Consider the following 21146-nt stretch of genomic DNA (forward strand, 5'->3'; position numbering starts at 1 on the left):
GTCCATAGCCAAGAAATTAATAATTTAAGTACTCGAACAAGCAAGGCAGCCTGCCAATGCAGATTTCTGCCCTAGTGAATTGAGAGAATTGAATTGGCACAAGGACTGCAGCAGATCAATGAGTCTCAACATTAAGGAAGCTACCATTACCTACACAGCTTTATTGTTGACTACCAGCACATCCTTCTGCCCCGGCAGTCAGACAAACAAATGTGACCACACTCCATCCACAAGAGTGCAAAGGCTTCTCTTTAACCCATCCTGCAAAGTCCCCTAGCTTCAGCTATGCCTATGAGCTTTGTTGCACAGCTGTGCAATGGGAACACAGTGCTAATAGGAGATTTTGGGTAAGGTGAGCAGGGAGAGTGTGAAACAGATATTGGCACAACTTAGTGCCCTCTAGCAATTCCCACAAGAGTCTAATAATTTACCTGTCTGAAAACACAGGTACTAAGAAAGTAAATATTGATATGAAATTGTTTGGCAAAATCAAGCTGCAACTGAAGCACAGATATTCCATTAAAATGTTTTTTTCAGGCAATATTTAATCAAGGGACCCTTCAAAAGGTCTTACATCCAGCACACCATATTGGAAGCACAAGTCCTTTCATCTGACTCTTAAGTTTATATTAATTCTGGATTTTAGAATTTTTTGGCCATAACTGCATTTTATGAGAAAATTTACTGCTATCATCAAAGGGTTAAGAAGAAAGCATTGAATGAACCATCAGCTTAAAGAAATTGTGCCAGTATGTAGGGCAGGTTTATTATCCATAATAAGAAAGAGCTAACTACATCACAAGCATAACAGAGGAAAAAAGAAGCACCATCTGGATTACATTATGGTTTGAAAACATTCACTGACACCTAAGAGAAAGCTTAAACTATTTCAGAAAAATGTAAGAAATGTTTGAAAGTGAACTACCTGTATAACTGCTTCTTTAAAACTTAGCATAAGAGATTTTGCATTAAATTCTACATATAGAAGATATATTTAAAAACTACTGTATACAGATGTTTTCAAACAACTTCCTTCTTTTCATCATGCAGATCCCTCTGTTGGGCTCTGCTGAACTACACAGGAGTAGCTGCTTCACTACTATGCCATGCAACTTCTGTTTGGACAGCATATTATTGATAGCAACAGGAGGTCAAGTATCGCCAGGCACTACAAGCATTTTAAAAATACAGAGATCAGGGAAAAAAATCCAGACTGAATATAGATCAAATCAGAGGACACCTCTCTGACAAAAGGAACCCTCAAACACAGAAAACCTTAAAATGGTTTGCCACTTCTAGCAAGAAGTCAAGAAGCATTTCAACTACGAAACTGGAATATTTCAGCTATGAATGTGAAAGCAAGAAGAGACAAATGGCCATCTGATTAGGGTGTAAAACTATACACCACAGCACTGTAAGAAGTCAAGATTTCCAGATGAGTTAGATACCGTTCTAGCAGTCTAGACAATATGCTCGAGTAGAGACTAAAATGTAATAAAATTCCAGTAGGTGTTAAAAAAAGTGTGTTCTGTAATTTACTTTAGTGAAGATACACAAATACAAGCATTAACATCTATAAGAGCTGAAAAAAAAATAACATAAAATTAAGTAATCTAGAATTATCGTGAAAATTTCCATTGAGCTTCAAAAAAGACAAGATACTTCAAAAGAGAAGCAGTCTTGTGGTTTCAGAAATCTTTTAGTGTGGTTCAGCCTCTGATGATATGCTATTACCTGGTATGATTGCCACCTCTCATTTCTGAGCTGATAGACATCATCAGCTGAACATGCCATACAGAGAATAATTGAACAGCAGGGTGCCAAGCAGAAAGCAGCATAAAGGAAGAGGCAGCAAAAAAAATAAAAGGCAGAGTGGATTGTATTAATATCTAAGATATTTTGGGAAACTCTCACATGCCTTTTTTGGTAGTATTGTCTCTGAATTCTTGTATTTTATACAAGCTCTAAAGTACTATGTATGTTATGTCCCAAAATTAATTGTAAATTCTTCTTCTGAGTAGATATGTATCAGATTAATGTTACATTTTTTTTTATCCCAAATTTAATATCTTTTTAAGAATCAAGAATTCCTAGATTTATTACATGGTAATAATTTTAGCAATAAGACTTGAAGTTTTCATAATTTTTGAAAATTTTTACTTGCATATGCAATCATTCCTAAGTGAGAAGTCCATTTCTAACAACTGAAGTAATTCTTTTACCTACAGTAATTAAAAGAAAAGGTGTGAAACAGAAAGATATAATACATGTAAATGTGTGACTTTCCCTAATTAATGAGTCCAAAGATTGAGACTTGAAACAAAGGGCATAAGTATTTGTAAGAAATGGAAAGTCAGTAGAAAAATACCTCAAGGAATTTTCATAAAATTTTCTAGTAAAATTTAACAAGACACTTTAAGAAATTCATCACATTTATTTTTTTATGCAAAGGATGGTGGCTTTTTTGGTTTGGTTTATGGTTGTTGGGTTGTTTTTTTCTCCTAAGCTTTTCCTGATTCCAGAAAAATCTTACTTGTTTAACTTAATTCTTTCAATACTACTCTTTATTTATTTTATAATTTATCCTGCATTTAAGTGACTAACAAATTAACAAGAAAGTCATCAGCTACACAGAATCTCTTCCAAGCGATCAATCCGTGCCAAAGGTGACATTTTACGAGCACTGATACAAAATAACAGACAGAATAGGAAAATCTACAGACATTTCATTTAGCTGATGCTGATGACATCTCAAGGATATTAATTTATCTAGAGCTTGAAGGAGCACAAAGAGGATTAGCAGCCTTATTTCCGTTTACAGTAATTGAGTCTAAAGACAAAGGTGATTTTATATTTAATCATCTTCCACACACCCATTAAATTGCTTATCACTTTAAGATGCCATCTCATACAACTGCACTGCACACTTGGATAGTTTTGAAGCAATATCCTAAAAAACAATCACCATAGCCTATACACCCATATAGCTTTCAATGTTTAAGATAATGTGAAGATAATGTGCATTTAAATTTTTAGGGCAGACTTCAGTGAAGAAAAATTAAATATATTCATGTCCACCTTAAATCAGCCAGTGTCCCTGTTGAAATTATTTTCAAATAGTCCAGAATTTCCCTTAAACTACTAGAGTAGTTCAGGGAAAACCTACGCTCACTTGAAGGAAATAATCTAATGAAATAAATAATAAGCTCTGACTTGGAGCTAAGTTTAGCTCACCATTAATACCTATGAAATTATATGCATGGTTTATATCCATCTTTAGACTGCACCTTGACTAGGATACCTCAGGTTCCCTGTTTGGTGTATACAGCTTAGTTAACGCTGCATCTTTCAATATGCTTTTTTGAAAAAAAAACCAAACAAACACAAACCAAAACAAATCAAATCAACAAACAAGCAAACAAAACCCCAACTCAAAACAGAACTCCCCCAAAAACCAAGAAAAAGTGTTGCCTTCTAACCTGCGTACCCCTACTCAGTTCTGAAACTTATACCATATCCTAGAAAGAGTTAAAATTCTAACACGCAAGTTACAATGCATTTCTGACAAGCTATTCCAACTCTGAATAGATGTCAAAGGTATCTATGAAGTTTTTTTGTTTGCCAAAGAAAGAAACACCCTCCATTTATCAACCTATTATTGGCTGTTCAAAAGCCTGTATAAAAACTGCACCACTTAAGACAGACTCCTGCCCAATAACCTATCATGGAAATTAAAAAAGCCTCAAGCTACTAAAAAATAAGAATTACCTTCCACAATTTGTACACATATTTGAGGCAGAAATAAATACCTCACCTCAAGTTCCAACCTCCTCTATCACTATAAATATGACACAGTCATTTCTGCCAAATATTACCTCCTTGGAAGCAGATATGGATCGTGTTTGCTTTGTAAGTATGCTTTCTCCTAGACAGTATATTGTTAACAGATCAGATATTACAATAAGATTAACCAGAGGACCCATTCATATCCTCTCAAACCTGATCCAGGCAGCTTGAGATACAGAATTCTGAGACATAAGGATGATTAAAAAAATCAAGTAGTTTACAGTAAAAGCTCCGAAGAGGTACTCCTTTTTTACAAGGTAAAAAGAGTTAGATCCTTTTGAAGAAATCATTATTGGCAGACTAATCTGGGAATAATTTTCTCAGTGGGAAAACAGTTTTTAATTAAGTAGTGCTTGTTAACATTTTGTGACAGACATAAAATGTAATTAATGCACAAAGATCTTCCCTCCTTTAAAAACTCTGCAAATTTACTCTCTTACTAGCAACCCTAAGTGAAAAAACTCCAGAACTTATCAACAATAATTCTAAGATATCACTATAAAAACGGATTAAATATTTTTTCAGATCGGAACTTTACCTTCCTTTTTCAACGAGTAGCAGGACATCTATTCTCTCTCCATTTTGCATCACACTGCTGGTTGCTGAAAACAGAACACATAGACATTCATATGACCTTCACAGACACATATTTATAGACAAACACATACATGCATGCACATACAGACAGACCTTTTTTCAAAATGATCTCCAGTGGCAAAAGGAGCATGGAATTCCTAAACTTTGCAAACAAAGAATGCTGCTGCTAATAGTAACAAAACGCCACAAAATACCACACCACATTTACATTTAAAAGAAAAACTAACACAAAACATTATCAAGAAAGTTTAAACATACTTTTTAATGTGAAAATATGCTACAGTGTTTTATTGTACTCAACTTGCAAATACAAGTTGTAGAAGACATAATGATTCAGAAGTAAGCTGGATTTTGGAATTCATCAACTTGAAGATCATTTCTACCCTTCTTTATGCCTTATGTTATCCCTGCTAAAAAAAGCACCCTGTAAAACACTCACATTGTACATAACACATCAAATACATCTGGATAGCTTTCAGTTGCACTGCTTAAAAACTATACTGTGCACTATACTAAAACCAGTTAATTAAATGTAACCTGCTTACTAATTTGAAATTCTGAAAACTTAATTTCTCAAAGTGCGTGTCATATGTAATGCACACCTTATTTGAACTAATTCCCAGAGAGAGTAAAGTCCTAAATACCAATTAAAACCAATAAACACATTGCATGTTATATGATGTTTTTGTGTCACACAGACTCTAGCTTCATCTATATTTACTGAGTCAAATAGCAAGAACATAAGTCACTATACTTCCAAAAATGATTCATTAGTTTTCAAGTTTCATTTCACAAATCAGTATTATCAGTATTAACAGTGGGGCAGATATATTCTGGAGAGAGCAGAAATCAAAGAAAAGAGTATGGATATATAATATTTCCTAGAAATACAACTAATATTAAAAACCCCAAGGGAAACAAATTCTCAACTGCAAGTCAAAAGTCTTTCATTTTTATACATGAGATATAATATACACAGATTTTGCACGCTCTTATGATTCTGGCAGAGGCAATTACAGTTGCATCATCAAAAAAAATATCAGGAACAGTTCTCCTTATGCCTAATCTTTTAATTCTGAATTAGGATCAAAAGTATTCACAAGTTGAAAGACACCTAGAGGCATAAAAACATTGCTGATTAAAAACCACCTTCATGGTGTTATTTACACCAAATATAAGGTGGCAGTAAATAAACAGTGGAAAACCCAATGGCATTTAGGCAAGTTCCTGCAAAACAGTCCACAATCTGTCAGCATTCATAAAGAGTATCATCAATAAAGAGCTAAACTATCTTCTCTATGCTGCTTTATTAGAAACCCCAAATTATATGTATTTTTCTATGTAACATATTGCCTTGTGCAATATAAAAACAAGTAGGGCAGATATGCTTAAAAGAGGATTCAGAGCATAACTACAAATGATTATATAAAATTGGTCATAGAAGACCATGTATACAAACATTCTTATCTCATCACATCATGATATTGAGCAAATAATATTTTTAGTATTGGAAAAAAGTCTATTAGTCTGTGAAGTAGTTTTCCAAGAGAATTATAATTTTCCAGTATGTTTGAGTATTTTAAAACTAGACCTGTCAATCATCTCAAGAATGTGTTCTGCAGTGAGTATTTCTGCCCTGTCAAAAATATGAGACAATAATCCCAAAAGGTTATATATTATTATTCAATTCTGTACTCTTGTAAGAAAGGTACTGCTGCAACCGGAACGAAAACTGTCATCATTCATTTTAAAGCTGTGAAAAATTTCTCTGGCATGTGCCAAAGAGTAGAAAAAAAAACCCCAAGACAGAAATTAACCAACCCCATATTTAGATAAGAGTTGGAAGAACATCTGACTCATGTGAAGGAATAGTTACTGAGCTTCCCAATATTTATTACTTTGAAATGTAATAGAAATGTCCTTAACAGTGAATTAATCCCACAGAACACTTTCTGAATACTAGATGTTCTTACTTAGTTCTTGCAACCTCCTTAGATATATGGAATCTTCTTCAGCATCCTCCATTTCAAGACAAAAATAAAGGCTCGACTTCTCTATAGCAAACCAGCCTTTTCTCCACTGATCCAGACTGTGGCAATCTTTGTAGTACAGCTGCCCGATAAGGTCACAGTCCCGCTCTAACAATGATTCTGCCACCGGGGGAACAAAATGCTACCAAAGAAAATGGGGTGAGTCAGATGAAGAAAAAAACCCTCTGCCCCTAAAAAACAAAATCAAAATATTGCAAATCTACAGGACTCCAGGATTAAGGTCACAGTAAAAAAAACCTCAAACTCTGAGATGTAAAACCCACACTCATATGCCCATAGGTACACTAAATTTCAAATGCAAAATCAAGTTTAACATTTTTTCCATTCATGCTCTACAATTCAAACATGTTTGCTTTTAAACTACCATTGATTTAATTAGTAATGTGATTATTAACATTTGGAACAGTATAAAATATGGTATTGCCTTATGAATTTCATTTCAGCAAATAAATTTAATAGAACTGCAACCATAAAAAACTTAGCTGAAATATACTCATACAGTATATGTCTTTATATTAGAGCACGTTTAATATATTCTTAAGGTCGGCATTTAAATGCTGCTTCAATTCCTTTCACATCTTATTACCTTGTTTCAAACATTAAATCACAAAAGTTATTTCTTCCTGCTGCACAAGAAACCTTTACATGCAGGAGAGATCAGTATTCATCAATAATGGCTTCTCAAAGGTTTTAAGCTAACAATGGCACTTTATTATTTGTGCAAAGGCTCCTGGCCTAACTGAAAAAGATAATTATCAGTATTACCTTAGCTATTGCTGAAGTCCATTTTCTTTGTGAATGTGCAGTTTCAGCTCCAAACAGAAAAACACGCTCTGACAGTAAGTGTATTTCAAATGTAAAGATGTCCCTAAAGGAAGTAAGAGAAGAAACACAGTTGTATTTAGTCTCCAAAAGAGCAGACATACTAGTGTCAATTTATTTCACTATTTTTTCATTCTTTCATACATATGGAATGGAACCCATCTGCATTTCTCCTCCAATATTACAAGCAGCTAATAATAAAGCACTTCACAATACATCAGGATCAAAGTACTTTGCAGGTCAATAATGCAGGTTTAAAGACTATGGTGTAACAATTTTTTGAATAATTCCAAAATGCATAAAAATGTTTACATATAGTCATTAAAAATGCATAGGGAATTTTTTGCTTTCGCAAGCTCATGTTATTTGATCAAGCACATTTTTGTGATGCATTCAAAAGATATTTTTGTATGTTTAATATAAGCTGAACAACCAGTTGAACGGGAAGTTGTAAACAAGTTGAAATGTTGTTTCATAGGGACTTTTAGATGTCATTTGATCTCATCTCGTGCTCAAAGAGGGATTAGCACAATGAGAAGCCTTGAAAACAGCCAAGGATGGAGATTATTATCCTTGTCACCAACCTGTTCCTGCCCTTCACCTGCCCTTTTAACTGAGGAGGCTTTTCCTGTCAGGCAGCCTGAACCTGCTGGGGTGAAATGCATGGTCACTGTGTATCCCTGCCATCACCAAGAGTAGGAATACTTTGAAGTTGCTGTAGCTAAAGAAACTCTTAAAAGTTTCCTTAAGGGAGCTTCTTGGGTATCTTTCCTTTTAAAAATTATACCACTATTTCAGCAGATGAACCCTGTTTATTCAACTTTTAATGGACAAATAAGAAGAAAACGCAAATCAGTTTAAATTGGTGTGGAATTTGGAAAGTAAATATGGTGCTGAATTTTGGGTCAGTCACTCTTTAACTCAAAAAGTATGGTTCAGCAATTTATAGTATGATTTTGCCTGTGACCTCTTGTAAGATGCCAAATAGATGGAGTATGTTTTTTCCTTTCAATGCTGAAGACTGAGATTTGTCTAAATGTGGAGAACTGAGCATGAGTCATTACTATAATTTTCAATAGCCACTTGGAAAATTATATAAACACTTAGTTCTGACTAACAGAATAGGCATTTTTAAGGACCCGCTGTTTCACTACATGAAATGTCAAATCTAAGTAAAGTTTCTCATAAAACTCCTCAATCACAAGTAAAGCACAACAGGAACTTAGTTATTTCCAAACAGTGAAGTATTCAGCCAACATGTTTTTTAATTTAGTTATTAACCTAAAATTGAACCATCTGGAAATGCAATAAACAATAGGTTAGATTTGAACACAGAAGAAAAAAGTGATTTTTTTTTCTTTTGTCTGGGTGCCACAGAGCTACTGCAGAATAGTGAAGGTCACTTCTCTGTATTTGATGGCATATTGAGACATCACCATGTTTCAGGATCTCTCTCCCCTGTAGCAGTCTACGTCCTTTATTCCCATTATCTTTTTCAGGAGCTTCCTGAATACACTATGCCTTCTTTGCAGACAATTTTGTTTTGTAACTAACAGCACTGCAGTATTATACTATAGAAAGTTTTTTTTTTTTTTTAGGTGCATACACACAGATGCAAAAACAAAGTGTTATGAAATCTGTTAGACAAATACAAAGCATATTTTAAACAAAAATGTTGCCCTAAAGAAATTGAGTATCACTGTAATCAGATTTAGGTCACTCCCTATGTGATGTTTTTCATGAACAAGTGGGATGTGAGAGAGTTATAAAAGAAAAAACAGGACCTTCCCCACCCCAACCCCCAAAATAAAAAAGAAAGAAAAGCTGGTTTCTTCCAGTTAAAAATGTTCATCAGTTCCACTGCTGTCCTCAGCTACAGAACTAAGAAGAGATTTCAAAAACCAATGCCTCTGTGACCAAATCCAGAAGCATTGTGGAGAGCTCTAGTCTGCTGCATTACAAGGAAGAAGCAAAGCGAGAATTTTGGCTTGAAGCAGAGGTCAATACCAGAAAGAAAAATGAGTATTAATTGTTCAATTTATCATCATGTAACCTTTCAAGCATTGAGAATATTCATTACAAATTTAAAAAGAAACATATGCATCTAATTTAAGCTGCCGTTTTAAATTACCCTAATATTTTCATTCTATCACTATAAAAATTCCCTAAATATGACATAGCACTAATTTCTTGAAGTCAGAAAAAAACAGCTTTTTTTCGAAATTGCCGACTCAAAATTCAGGAAAAAATGAACAGTTTGTTTACTGAGATATGAATTCAGGAGCTTACCCTCTATTTAAAAAGAAGTCTGACTTGTGTACTACAAGACAGATAACTTCATTGACGTCAATCATACCATTAGGAGTGGTAGTTTTATCATTTTCATAGTAGCTCAGAAAGCCACTTTCCAAAGTGCACCATCTTTTGTTGCAATCTGTGATTAAAAAAAAAAATAGAAAGGTCAGATTTTCTTCATTAAGTTTTTTTTTTTTTAATAGGTAAATACAAGATGGAGAAAAAAGTCTGCAGAGCAACTTCACTGAATTATTTGGTATATTTAATTACAACTAAATGTTTACTTCCTCTTATGTCCTCAAATATGAATACAACACATGACATAACATAGTAATGTCTATTTGCTACTGAAAAATAGTCATAAATTCATTCTAGCTTATGTCTATTTCTTAGAACAAAATCTGAGGCCCATCTGTTTCCACTGCTGCAGAGAAGTAGATCATAAAAGAAAATACTTTTCTTATTTTCCACTGTCTAAAAATTCCTATACAGCTGGCAAAGTATTTCTGAGAATTTGGTAAAACAGATCAGGCAAAAAAAACCCAGAAAAATCAAACAACAAAACCCAGTTGTAATCTGAAAATATTAACTATGTTATCTGATATTTCATGCTTTTTCTGTTGTTTTCTATATGGTTTATATAAGTTTTATAAATATTTTGTACTATTTGTTAATATTTGTTTATATCATGCTATTTGCTACCTAGTGCTATCTATATTCTGTCTAAATACAAATGTTAAGTACTAAAATAACCATAAGATAAATGGCTTGGTAATGTATTCGTTTATGAGAGCTGAGCACCAAATTTTAAGGTTTTGAATGTTCAGGGTTTTTTGTCCCCTGGCTTTTCCCCCCTCATCTTCCAAAACCTATTCTGCAAAACAGCTCACTACTTCAATATTCATTAAACTATTAAACTCTCAAGGACAATTTTGGAATATCAAAGCTTTTTAAAGGGATCCATAAAACCTTTTACACACTAGAAACAAAAGCAAAAATCAAACTTGAGCCCCTAAACCTCTAAGCTTCACTTTTTGATCCACTCCATCAGAATAGCACCAACATTTGAGCTCTCCTCCCGCTGATATCAACAGCTGTTAATTAACAATAACTCTCCTCAAAATGCACGCACCCCTGCTGAAAACACTGACGCTGCTGTAATGAGAAGTACACAAAGAGTTGGCTCTCTCCTGTACTGAGACACACATAATGAAAAACGAGGCTGTATTTCCAGGTGTTCCACCTGGCTGGGACAAAACCTTGGTTAATTCACAGCACTTGAATTTATTGCTTTATTGCATCACAAGAATGATTTCTTCAGTGTCCCTTTACCATTAGGGCCAAGTCTACAAAGGGGCAACAGTTTTCTGTGACAAGAAAGCACTTAAATTTTCAGCCCTTGATGCTGAAGACAAGACTGTCACCTGCCTCAGAGATTCCTAACACTGAAGAAGAACTTAATTCTAATGATTAAACAGCTTCCCAGAATTCTGATTTGGAGCCCTATCCACACACAGCAGTAACAAAAAAAAAAAAAAAAGGCCCCAAATTTGTCTAAATGCTGGGAGAAAATGGTGCTCCCCTATGGCCTGCAGAGGCCTCAATTAATTCATGGCAAGTCAGAACTGCTTCAGCAGGAGTTCTCTTCTCTACAACTAGATAGTTAGGTGAGATTTTTCAGGTAACATGACCTTATTTGAATATCTACAGGCAGAGGAAAGAACTGAAAATTTGTCCCCCATATTACTACTCTAACCCTCAAATTTCTTCCTAAAGAGAATGAAAAATAGTATGTCCACTTATTCACAATAATTTGCAATATGAGTATTACTTCATGTTAGTGAGATTAAGAAACAGTTCTGGATGTAGTGAAAGAAGAGAAAAAGAAAGATTATATATTTTGCATTTTGAGTAGCAAGAAGTACTTATGTCATACTGCTTTTTAAACATGGCAGAGATAGATTAGAGCCCTAAGGTAAGAGCAGTTTCTCATTCAAAGTTGCAGGGTTTTTTTGTTTTTTAAAGTATGTCATTACATCTCCCTCCCTTGTGTCTCGTTGAACAAATGGTCAGGGAAACTATCTCCTATGTATCTGTAAAGAGCCCATCCCAGAAATACCAGTCCTGACAAACCCATGGGTAATTGAACAGCAATACAAAAACAAAGCAAACAAATGCCCATGCCCAAAAAAGCAAACAGTAGAACATCTACCATCTTCAAGACACAATCACAATTTCAGAGAACAAAACCTGACCTCAGAGAAATCTGGTTCCTTTGCATTTATTGTATGCTCCCTCAAGTAGTAAGTGCAATGGTAAGTAACAGACTACAAACTTTCAAAGCAGCTTCATTTCTGTCCACTAAAGACTTGAATGGAAGACAGTCAAAATTTCTTGTCTGGGGGCTTTCCTTATAAATTTTAAGCAATCCTACTAACAATACTCAGTCGCAGTACATCTCCCCCCCAAAATGCTACAAGAAGCCATTCTGTGAGCACTTTCAGCCAAATCTTCAATCTATACAGGTATTTAGAAATATGCCACCTCTAATATGGCATTGTGTCAGAAGAGATTGCCTTGTATCTGCTCTCCACTTGGCTAAGCACTGACTTCTGGATTTTTTTAATAAACTTCTTTATGAATATATACAGATATCCACAGCACAGAAGATCAGGCTTGAACTTGGAGCAAGTAGCAATGAGCTTTTCAGTTATTACATTGTTTCCCAAATAAGCTCCATGCAATTTCAGAGCAATCCCAGATAAAGTCCTATCCAGCAGCAGTCCTCTGTCAAAACAGGCCTGTTTGTTAAGAATTGCAAAGTTGCTAGGACAGGCCTGTGATCAGGCATTAGAACAGTCATCACCCAATGCTTTCACGAATTTGGAGCCACGTTAACATACAGATTCTTCAAAAGCATATTTAAACAGGAGTTATAAGCTTTAGCATACTTTTAATATCCATTAATAATATTAAAGGCATATGGAACGAGAAAATGGACACAATCATACAAAAATGCGTATACACCAGCACAGGATGGCGTGTACGGATTTTAGAAGCAATAAATTCAATAATAAATCACAACAGATTTTAAAAATCTATCTTATTTGTTTAGATGGAAGAAAAATATAGGAAGACAAATGGGAAGAAAAGGGAAAAATTATCTGATAACACCTCCTCTCAGAAAAAAAAAGAAAAACAGTAGACTGATATGCACAGGGGGCCGTGTATATCTACTGTGATATACATGCATTATCCCTCCCACAAAGCTCAAGTTGTCATAGAGTCATTGTAGATGCTCATTTCCACTTGGAAGATTTTGTAAATTCGTGAGCTTGAGAAACACCCTACTAAAAATTCAGTGCTACTTGTAAATGACTCCAGTAATAGAATCATTTTAGATGAAAATTAATTCTTGGCACTAATCTAAATATAATTAAAGCAAGAAGTGTTTCTGTTTGTTTCTTATTTATCAATTACTGTGTTTACTGAACAATTTTTCAGAACTTCAGTTTTCTTCCTCTGTCAACTTCTGAAAGAAGAGATCAAGACAAACAGTATTTTCTTTATCTGAAAGAGGTCTACTGAATCAAAAGAGGACATTTCTTATCAAAGACATTTAATCTCAAAAAAAGTAGTGCAAGAAGTTAAAAAGAATAAAATTAATCCAAATCATACATATTCATGTGTTATTCAAATACATAAATTGAAAGTTAAATACCTTCTTTTAATTTCTTCTCTGAAGGAAGCTTAGCCGCATTAGAAGAAACTTGGTACAAGAATTCACAAAGAAAGGTGGAATGTGAAGAATCTTCAGAGAAGCCACTTTCACAACAAGGATCACAGTTTGGGAAATCTGCTCAAAGACAAAGGAGTAAAAACCATACAGGTCTTCATTTATGTCAGTTAAAGCCATTTTTCCACATGTCTAAATGCATGTCTGCAAATATGCAGTTGATCTGCAGCATCTTTACTACAACACTGATAAAACTTCCTGGTTTTATTTTTATAATTAGAAAACAGATTCATAAAAAAACCTGGTTCAAAGTTGTTACAATGTCGCCATTGTCATCCACTGCTTGCCAAGGTAATATAAAATACTGTTTCCTGATGTTCTGAACTTTGATTTTCATCCCTTGTGTAACATACTTCAACAGAAGGAGATTGCTTCTCTTGAGGGATTATATAGAGTTTACCAGCAACTCCGGCAGCAGACAGACAATTCTGGGAATCATCATCAACACACACTGTCTCCCCTCCCCTAAAGATAAGAACATGATGGTGCTACCTTGGCTGGAGAAAAAAAAAAGTAGAAAAGACAAGTAAACTTCTCTCTCCATAGCCTTAGGACCACTTGAGACCATAGGTAGCAAAGAAATCACCCTAGCTACATGTCTGCACCTGACTGAGCTCCACATCCTGTGACCCAGTGCATGGCACTGGCCTGAGCAATACTCAGGCAGAAATTTAGACACTGTGTCTGCCCTTGGAAGCTTTAATTCATTCCTGTGTTTCCCACTAATCCTTTTTTTGCTCAGCCTGAATGTGAATCCTTGTCACTTTGCAGAGTGACACAAGCCAAGAGAAAGCTGGTCCAGGACTACATCCACATAGCTTTTTTTATTTTTTCAGTGTAGATCAGTATGTGAACTTTCAGCCCCTGATGGTTTCAGACACTGCCCAGCGCTTTTAAAAGAAAAGCTCAGTTACATCCATGCACCTCAATACATTCACTGTTAAGAGCAGCTTTCTGTTTTCAAGTGCCTCATAGCAGCCACACACTGCAAACAGAACTGTTCACTTCCAAGCCAAAGTTTATCATTTGCTCCAAGCTGCAACAGAAGCTGTGATGGGAAAAGGAGCTTTCTAGGATAGATCTTATTGCAGGTTCAAGAGCTGAGTTTTATTTTGGGAAGAGAGTTTGTGAAAAAAACAGCTAGGTCTGTGTGCAATAGGAGTGGATATCAATTTAAATATTCTTTAAGGAAAAGAAAAAGATTAATAGATTAACTAGATTAATTCTTTAGACATATGTTTGCGTACCCATTTTTTTCTGGTAAAAGACTGTTAATATTGGCAAGAAGATGATGGGTTTTTTTCTGTGGTATAACTAAGGGTATGAGATCTGTGACTTATCACTGTGTTGTCTAAGTACTAAACATGATGTCTGAGCAAAAGAGCAAAACTGCACACAAGTGAAATTGTGCTCTAATAAAATATAGTTAATGCCATCACAACTGCTTCTCTGATATACCACTATTCTTCAAAGCAAAGCCAATTCTGCTTCTAAATTATTTCCTTCTCTTTGTCATAATAAAAAATTAGATCAAAGGAACAAAATGCATCATACCTGAGAACTTATTATGGTACAGGAATTCCATCTGCAGTCTTTGTCCAGCTTTCTTGGCCAGTAAGTATGGGGTGCTGTTAACAGGGTCTCCAGTGGTACACATGGCATCAGCCCCACTGAAGAGCAACATCAGAGTTTCGAGTACATCTTGCTTGACTACAGCAGCACACAGGGCCTTATCAGAGAGAGGGGAAACAGGAAGTCTGTTTAAATTAGAAAGTTACTGTCAACAAATATGTGCAACCTAGACTCAAATCATCTCAACTCTGATATAGCTGTACCATGAACATTGAGAAGTACCAGAAACCGTGAAGTATTGGCTGAATCTAGAAGAATTCAGCAACAAAAATATCCCAAAATATCAACCCAAACCCAGCAAAACGTTGCTTTCACAAATTGCACTTTGGAAAGATAACATGAGTAAATACAATTGGAGGGGAAGCTTGCTGTTTATTTACATCAAACTGCTAAAGAAAAACTCTTACTATTTCAGACCTCAGAAGTTCAACAAAAGAGATGAGATTAGATTCTTAAACTCTGTTGCTGGGACTCATATTGAAATTCCTAGGTAGATTTTAAAACCCCCATCAGTCAATAAGGTAAACTACTCTTTTTATTAAGATGTATTATAAGATACATTAAGTTAATTAATATACATTAAGTTTTTTTCACTCTTTTTATTAACCTGTATCTTAATACCTGTTCATCTTCCTTGAAATTTAAACATCTCACCACATCCTAAATCATGAGTCTCCTTTTATTTTTTGAATACACAGACAAACATTATAAACTTTAACTTTTTTTTTTTATAAGATTTGTCCAAAACCTTAAAATCAAAAACAGTTACATAATTAGAGCAACCTATTCCATTAAAATTTATATGACTTAATATTTATTTAAGTTATTTAGTTAATGAATGAGTTTCTCTTAAATGATTAAGGCAAAAGTCACTCAAAATAGGAAGATTACTCCTATAAAATTTAGCTGTTCTAATAAACACATAAACACCCAGGACGCACAAGATAACAAAGACAGTTCAGTAAAAGTTCTAGAATTACTTGGCAATTAATGCCTTATTACATGGTAATTTCATGTCTCTACAAAGAAGTTGATAACTTTTCCCAGTATTTAAATGATTATTTGACATATATCCTTCCCCACAAAAAACAAACCCCACAATCTCTGTATATTCTTTGAGACAATTTGATTCACGCAATTGAGTGCACTGAATTGCAGAATGCATTAAAACTCTTCTGTATTCAGTAACCCTGAAAAATCACGACTCAAGCCATCAGATCTTAGAAATCAGTCAAATGGACATCAAATTTTACAGAGACATTGAAAATTGAAGTTCTCTATTTTACAACTCTAAAGAACTTGCTATTTTTGTAAAAGTAGAGAACATACATTTTCCATCATTAATTTAAGATTTTTCATTTCCAATAAGCTACAAGCTACTATGTAAGTGTGTATCTGTTATTTTCACCATTAATGACAATGAATCATCTACTATATTTGAATGTTAGATGTCAGACAAAACACCTAAGGAAGTAATCTAAAGAAGTGAAGTGGAAATTTGCATCCCTAGACTATGGTTACATTAAAATAAAGATCCATATTTTGATGGCTCAGGAAAACATAGGAAGAACTACAATAACCTTCATCAAATCAACCAACAGGAAAAATAATAAACTAGGTAGATATGCAATGACTACTGCAAAGGCTCCGAAATAACCCTTTTCAACTGTGTCAGAATGTCATTCAGGACACGGAATTAATTTCTTACCAGTTTAACAAGATGACCAAATTGCAGACAGACACAATACAATCCAAAACATGGTATTGGCTTAACCACGCTGTATTACCTTATTCAACTGTTCCTTGGTTTTGTAGTGGAAGGGTGTTTTCCTGAATTTTCCCTCTTTGTATTTTTGTGTAATGAATGCTAATCTTTTTTCTGCAGGGTCATCAATATGCAATTCTTCATCTGGAGGAAGATTTCCAGCCCAAAAACTGTTTGCCCTCTTATTTCCAATGACGATAAAGATCTGGATGAGATGCAGGGAATAAATTAGCGAATTAGTATGAAGGATATGAAGCTATCCTCTGAACAGTTCTCAGCTGCTAAAATTTGAAGAAGAAAGTTATTAAAGAAAGGAAAATTTCCTTCAGGAGACAGCAGCCTCTCTCAGTCACTGCCTATGGTCATCTACAAATGAATAATACAGCCAGCAGCCATCATTTACCATCAATAGCAGCCAAGCTTTAAAAGGTTAATCAGTTACAATACTTCATTATATATTAGAAAATATTAGTTCAAGTTCAGAAAAGAGTAGCATGTGTTTTAAAGAAAACTGATGGCTCCAACCCTCTCTGTCAGGACCACTGTTTACCACCACCCCTTTTCAACATCTCAAGCAGCAAAACTGGTAGTGACAAGTTTCCTCTTTTCCCCTTTCTTCATCTTGAGTGCTCTCCAAAAGCATTTGATTTCTTTTTCCCCCGAAATATTAGTACTTGGAGAAATACTAAGAGAAACTACATTTTGTTAGCAAAACAAATATTTGGAATTCCTGAGAGGTACATGATGAACAGTAACATCAAAAGCATCAAGTCTACAGTAACAGCACCATACTGTTTAGCAGCTGTATGTTCAGTTTTCTTAAGAGTAAAGCAGCAAATACCTCCCTTTCATACAGTAAGCTTCAAGATGGAACAAAGAGTTAGAATATCACAACATACCTCAATAAGTTCATTGCTCCAAATGCTTGCATCCATTTTTAGACTCCGGACCTTGGAATCTCTTGGTCCTAAAGACCTGTGTTGTCCTGAAAATCCAACAGCATTACTTAACTAAGGCACTTAAACAGGGTTTCTTTTCTGCTTAGATTTAAAAAAAAAGTGATGAAAGCAGATTTATTCTACTTGCTGTTTTTAAAAAAGGTTGAGTTTGACATTTGAATAATTTAAATTAAAAAAATATTTAAAAAAAAAAGTTAATTTCATTTGATAGTAATGAATAAAAAAATAGGCTGTCTCATGTAGACTGTTTCTGGGATAGCTTGGTTTGAAAGAAAGCCTAGAATTATAAATTATTTCCTTGAATCTACAGCTTAAGCATTTCAATATAAAACATGACAACTGTATTTTGAGCAGTATCTGAAAAAGCTATCCCTATTGGCAGTAAAACATGTGCAGATGTAAAAAAATTAATACCCAAAATTTATACACTGAAAATTGTTATTCTTTGGCATCTAGCCTTGCGAAAGCCATTCCTTTCCCATGAAGTGTTAGCGTGTCTTAATTTCCACTAATTGTGAAGGATGATTCACCTGAGAGAATTCAATCACTACAGACATGTCATTTATGCATGGAGGTGCTTTAGAAAAAGGCTGACCATGGTACTAAAAAGAAAAGTTATGCTCACATTTTGTTTCTCAAAACTTCTATCAGAATAACACTCCAAAAATTAAAAAAAAAAAAACAAACCAAAAAATAATGCCAATTCAAGGACATACATAGATATGCAAATGTGACATTTTGTGGAACCCACATAGCTTGCCATTAATTACTCTACCTGCACACTTCTTACAAATGACAACACAGAGATTGATGGATGCCCAGTCAGGACCGGGAGCTTTACAGTCAGCGCAGCTCCTGTTGGACTCATTGAACCAAATCTTCTCAGCTACTTCATAATCAGATAGAGTTTCTGCTATTGATTGCTGGAGTGCTTCAATCCAGTCTTGTTTCTCTCTTTCTGACTCTGCTGTAAAGCTGAAACAATTGACTTTTCTGTGTTATTGATCTTTATTTTAAAGCCCAATTAAACATGGTCTGTAGCCTCCTTATTTATTATATTTACACCCGAAATCACAGTCAAAAATCTTCCTCCACACATATAAAACCTAAGATAGAATGTATAATTTTGTATTTTTGAATTCAATGAAACTTGCTCTGTTTTAGCATTGTTTGCAACAAAACCCTACTCGTATAAGGTATGTAGCTTTTGTAACATTCATGTAACATGCCTGAGTTAATTTCAATCTTTTTATTTTACCCATTACCAAACTTAAACACTGAACTTTAACAAAAGCATAGAATGACATAAGGAAACATGGAGAATTAAATGAGAATTAAAAAAAGACTGGGAATTGAAAAAACTACTGAGAATTAAAAAAAATTACTGAGAATTAAAAAAATACTTGCTTTTCATTTAAATTTATCTTTATAAAAATTAAATAATAAAAAAAATCAACAAAGTCTTATCTTAAGAAAAAAATCAAAGAACTAGCTATCTACCAACTAGCAACAGATTCAAACTGCTGATCAAGACTAATTTACCTGCTAGCTGACTGAGAGTGAAAGTATTTCCTAACATTTAACAATCCCAGGAGAACAAAAAAATTTCCTCCTTCATTACAACATTTCAGTTAAGAAACACTACAACACTTAACAAAAGGCTTTTATTAGCATGTACTTTCATTTCCTTAAAAATCATTACAAGTCTCAGCAATCAGTCAAAGTAAAACATTCAACTACTTTCAGCCTAGGATTTCTACAAGGGATAGCAAATGAAAGCTTCTTTTCAAATAAAATGCATACGACTAAATGGATGCAGCATTATTTCACTATTGAAGTTTATTATTCTTTAGGATGAAGTCAATTTGTGAAAGTGGAGGAATTCATTTCTCTTTTTTTTCCTTTTGCCCTTGCAGAGAATGAACAATGAAGGCTACATAAAAGTACAAACCTGTGGACATAATATGCCTAGTCAGGAACTAAGAGATGAAGCACACAACTAAACAAATCAAAGAACATCCTCCAATTTTTCTAAACACTGCTGAACATCCTTAATAAAAACATTACCTTTTCATCCAACCTAGCTACAGCACTGCAGTACGAAATCAGTTTTTCTTTAGTGCCTTAGTTAATTGCATATTTTCTAAAGTAAATACTCAACTTCTTACCTAAAGCTTTTATAAGGAGTAATTATTTCAAAAGATTGCTTTGCAGCCCGATCCACTTGTTTTACATTTGCCACATTCATAGGGATTAAAGTGATACCAAATCCTGTCTTAAAGTCCTAGAAAAAAGATAATAAATGTTTAGAAGGTTATCAATCAAGAATAAAACATGTAAAGAAAAATTATTTCGTCATGGTCCAAACAAAACGAGATCAGCATCAGACATCTTTGCCATAGCATATAAGCCACTTGTAATTTTTTAATGGATAAACAAACCTCCACTAAATTTTGTCCAACCAAAAAGTTTCCAACTGCTATAATGACCTTACTTGGTTGTTGGTAAGAGTAAAAATGCATGATCAAACTATTAATAAAGGAAAGAATAAAAAAAAAGGTTAAACACTAGATTGCATTATAAGGTAAGTGCAAAATTCTGGAAGGATCCAGCTTAAATCATGCTTTAGTGTCTACATAAACTTTAGAAATCTAAATCCTTCTAACTGACTGCAGCTTTTCTTGCTTTAAGACTGAGCTCTTTAACAAACTAAATGTGTATAAAATTCTTTCTTAAACAACTGATTCCTCATGTTTCTGTTGTAGAACGCGAACTAAACATGTCTTTGAAAAAAGATCCTATGCAGCAGCTAAAATAGACAAAGAGCTAGTTGTGATTCACAAGTGAAATTGTTTGGGGTTTTTTTTATACATGGAAAAATGTACTAAAAAATAACTTTTGTATTGGCAGAAGTGGGAAATAAAATGTGAGCTCACACTGAGCTCCTGTGAGGGTCTCTCAAAATGTATGGATTCTGGAAAATCAGATGAATGCATACATTATTTCTTATCTATTTGGAGTACCATCTGCATTTCCTTCTTTAAATTTATTTACATGTTGATCTCAAGGCAGTCACTTCCACAAGTGTAATTTCTGGAAATATTAGCATACTTCTTCAGAATAGTAAATAAATCAGAACTAAAACCAAGCTGTATCACCCAAGCAAAGAGCCAAATTCATATCTCTTACCATCTGCATGTTCACTGTTACCTCTCACATAACAAGTAGTTGGGTACACACTAATAAAAATAAAAGCACTGAAGGGTAAAAGCCTCAGAGCTGCCTGCCTCTGAAGAGAGGATTGTTTTTCTAGTCAATACATATTTAAACCTGCATCACTCACAAGTCTCTGTAAGATTCACAAATTTTTGAGCACTAAGAAG

The 21146-nt window shown here is 34.3% G+C and overlaps 1 protein-coding gene across 1 annotated transcript in view; it reads right to left on the minus strand.

The window, feature by feature from the left end:
* The window catches only part of ARAP2 (ArfGAP with RhoGAP domain, ankyrin repeat and PH domain 2), a 124606-nt gene that overhangs the window by 46456 nt on the left and 57004 nt on the right, over nt 1-21146 (minus strand). The window contains exons 11-20 of the mRNA XM_074541838.1: nt 19932-20047; nt 18539-18738; nt 17704-17789; nt 16827-17009; nt 14962-15136; nt 13333-13467; nt 9606-9750; nt 7260-7362; nt 6417-6615; nt 4385-4448 (exon numbers count right to left, since the gene is read on the minus strand). Coding sequence (XP_074397939.1) covers nt 4385-4448; nt 6417-6615; nt 7260-7362; nt 9606-9750; nt 13333-13467; nt 14962-15136; nt 16827-17009; nt 17704-17789; nt 18539-18738; nt 19932-20047 — 1406 coding nt within the window. The remainder of the gene's footprint in view (nt 1-4384; nt 4449-6416; nt 6616-7259; nt 7363-9605; nt 9751-13332; nt 13468-14961; nt 15137-16826; nt 17010-17703; nt 17790-18538; nt 18739-19931; nt 20048-21146) is intronic.

Source organism: Zonotrichia albicollis, chromosome 5 (assembly GCF_047830755.1).
Source record: "Zonotrichia albicollis isolate bZonAlb1 chromosome 5, bZonAlb1.hap1, whole genome shotgun sequence".
Classification (NCBI taxonomy): domain Eukaryota; kingdom Metazoa; phylum Chordata; class Aves; order Passeriformes; family Passerellidae; genus Zonotrichia; species Zonotrichia albicollis.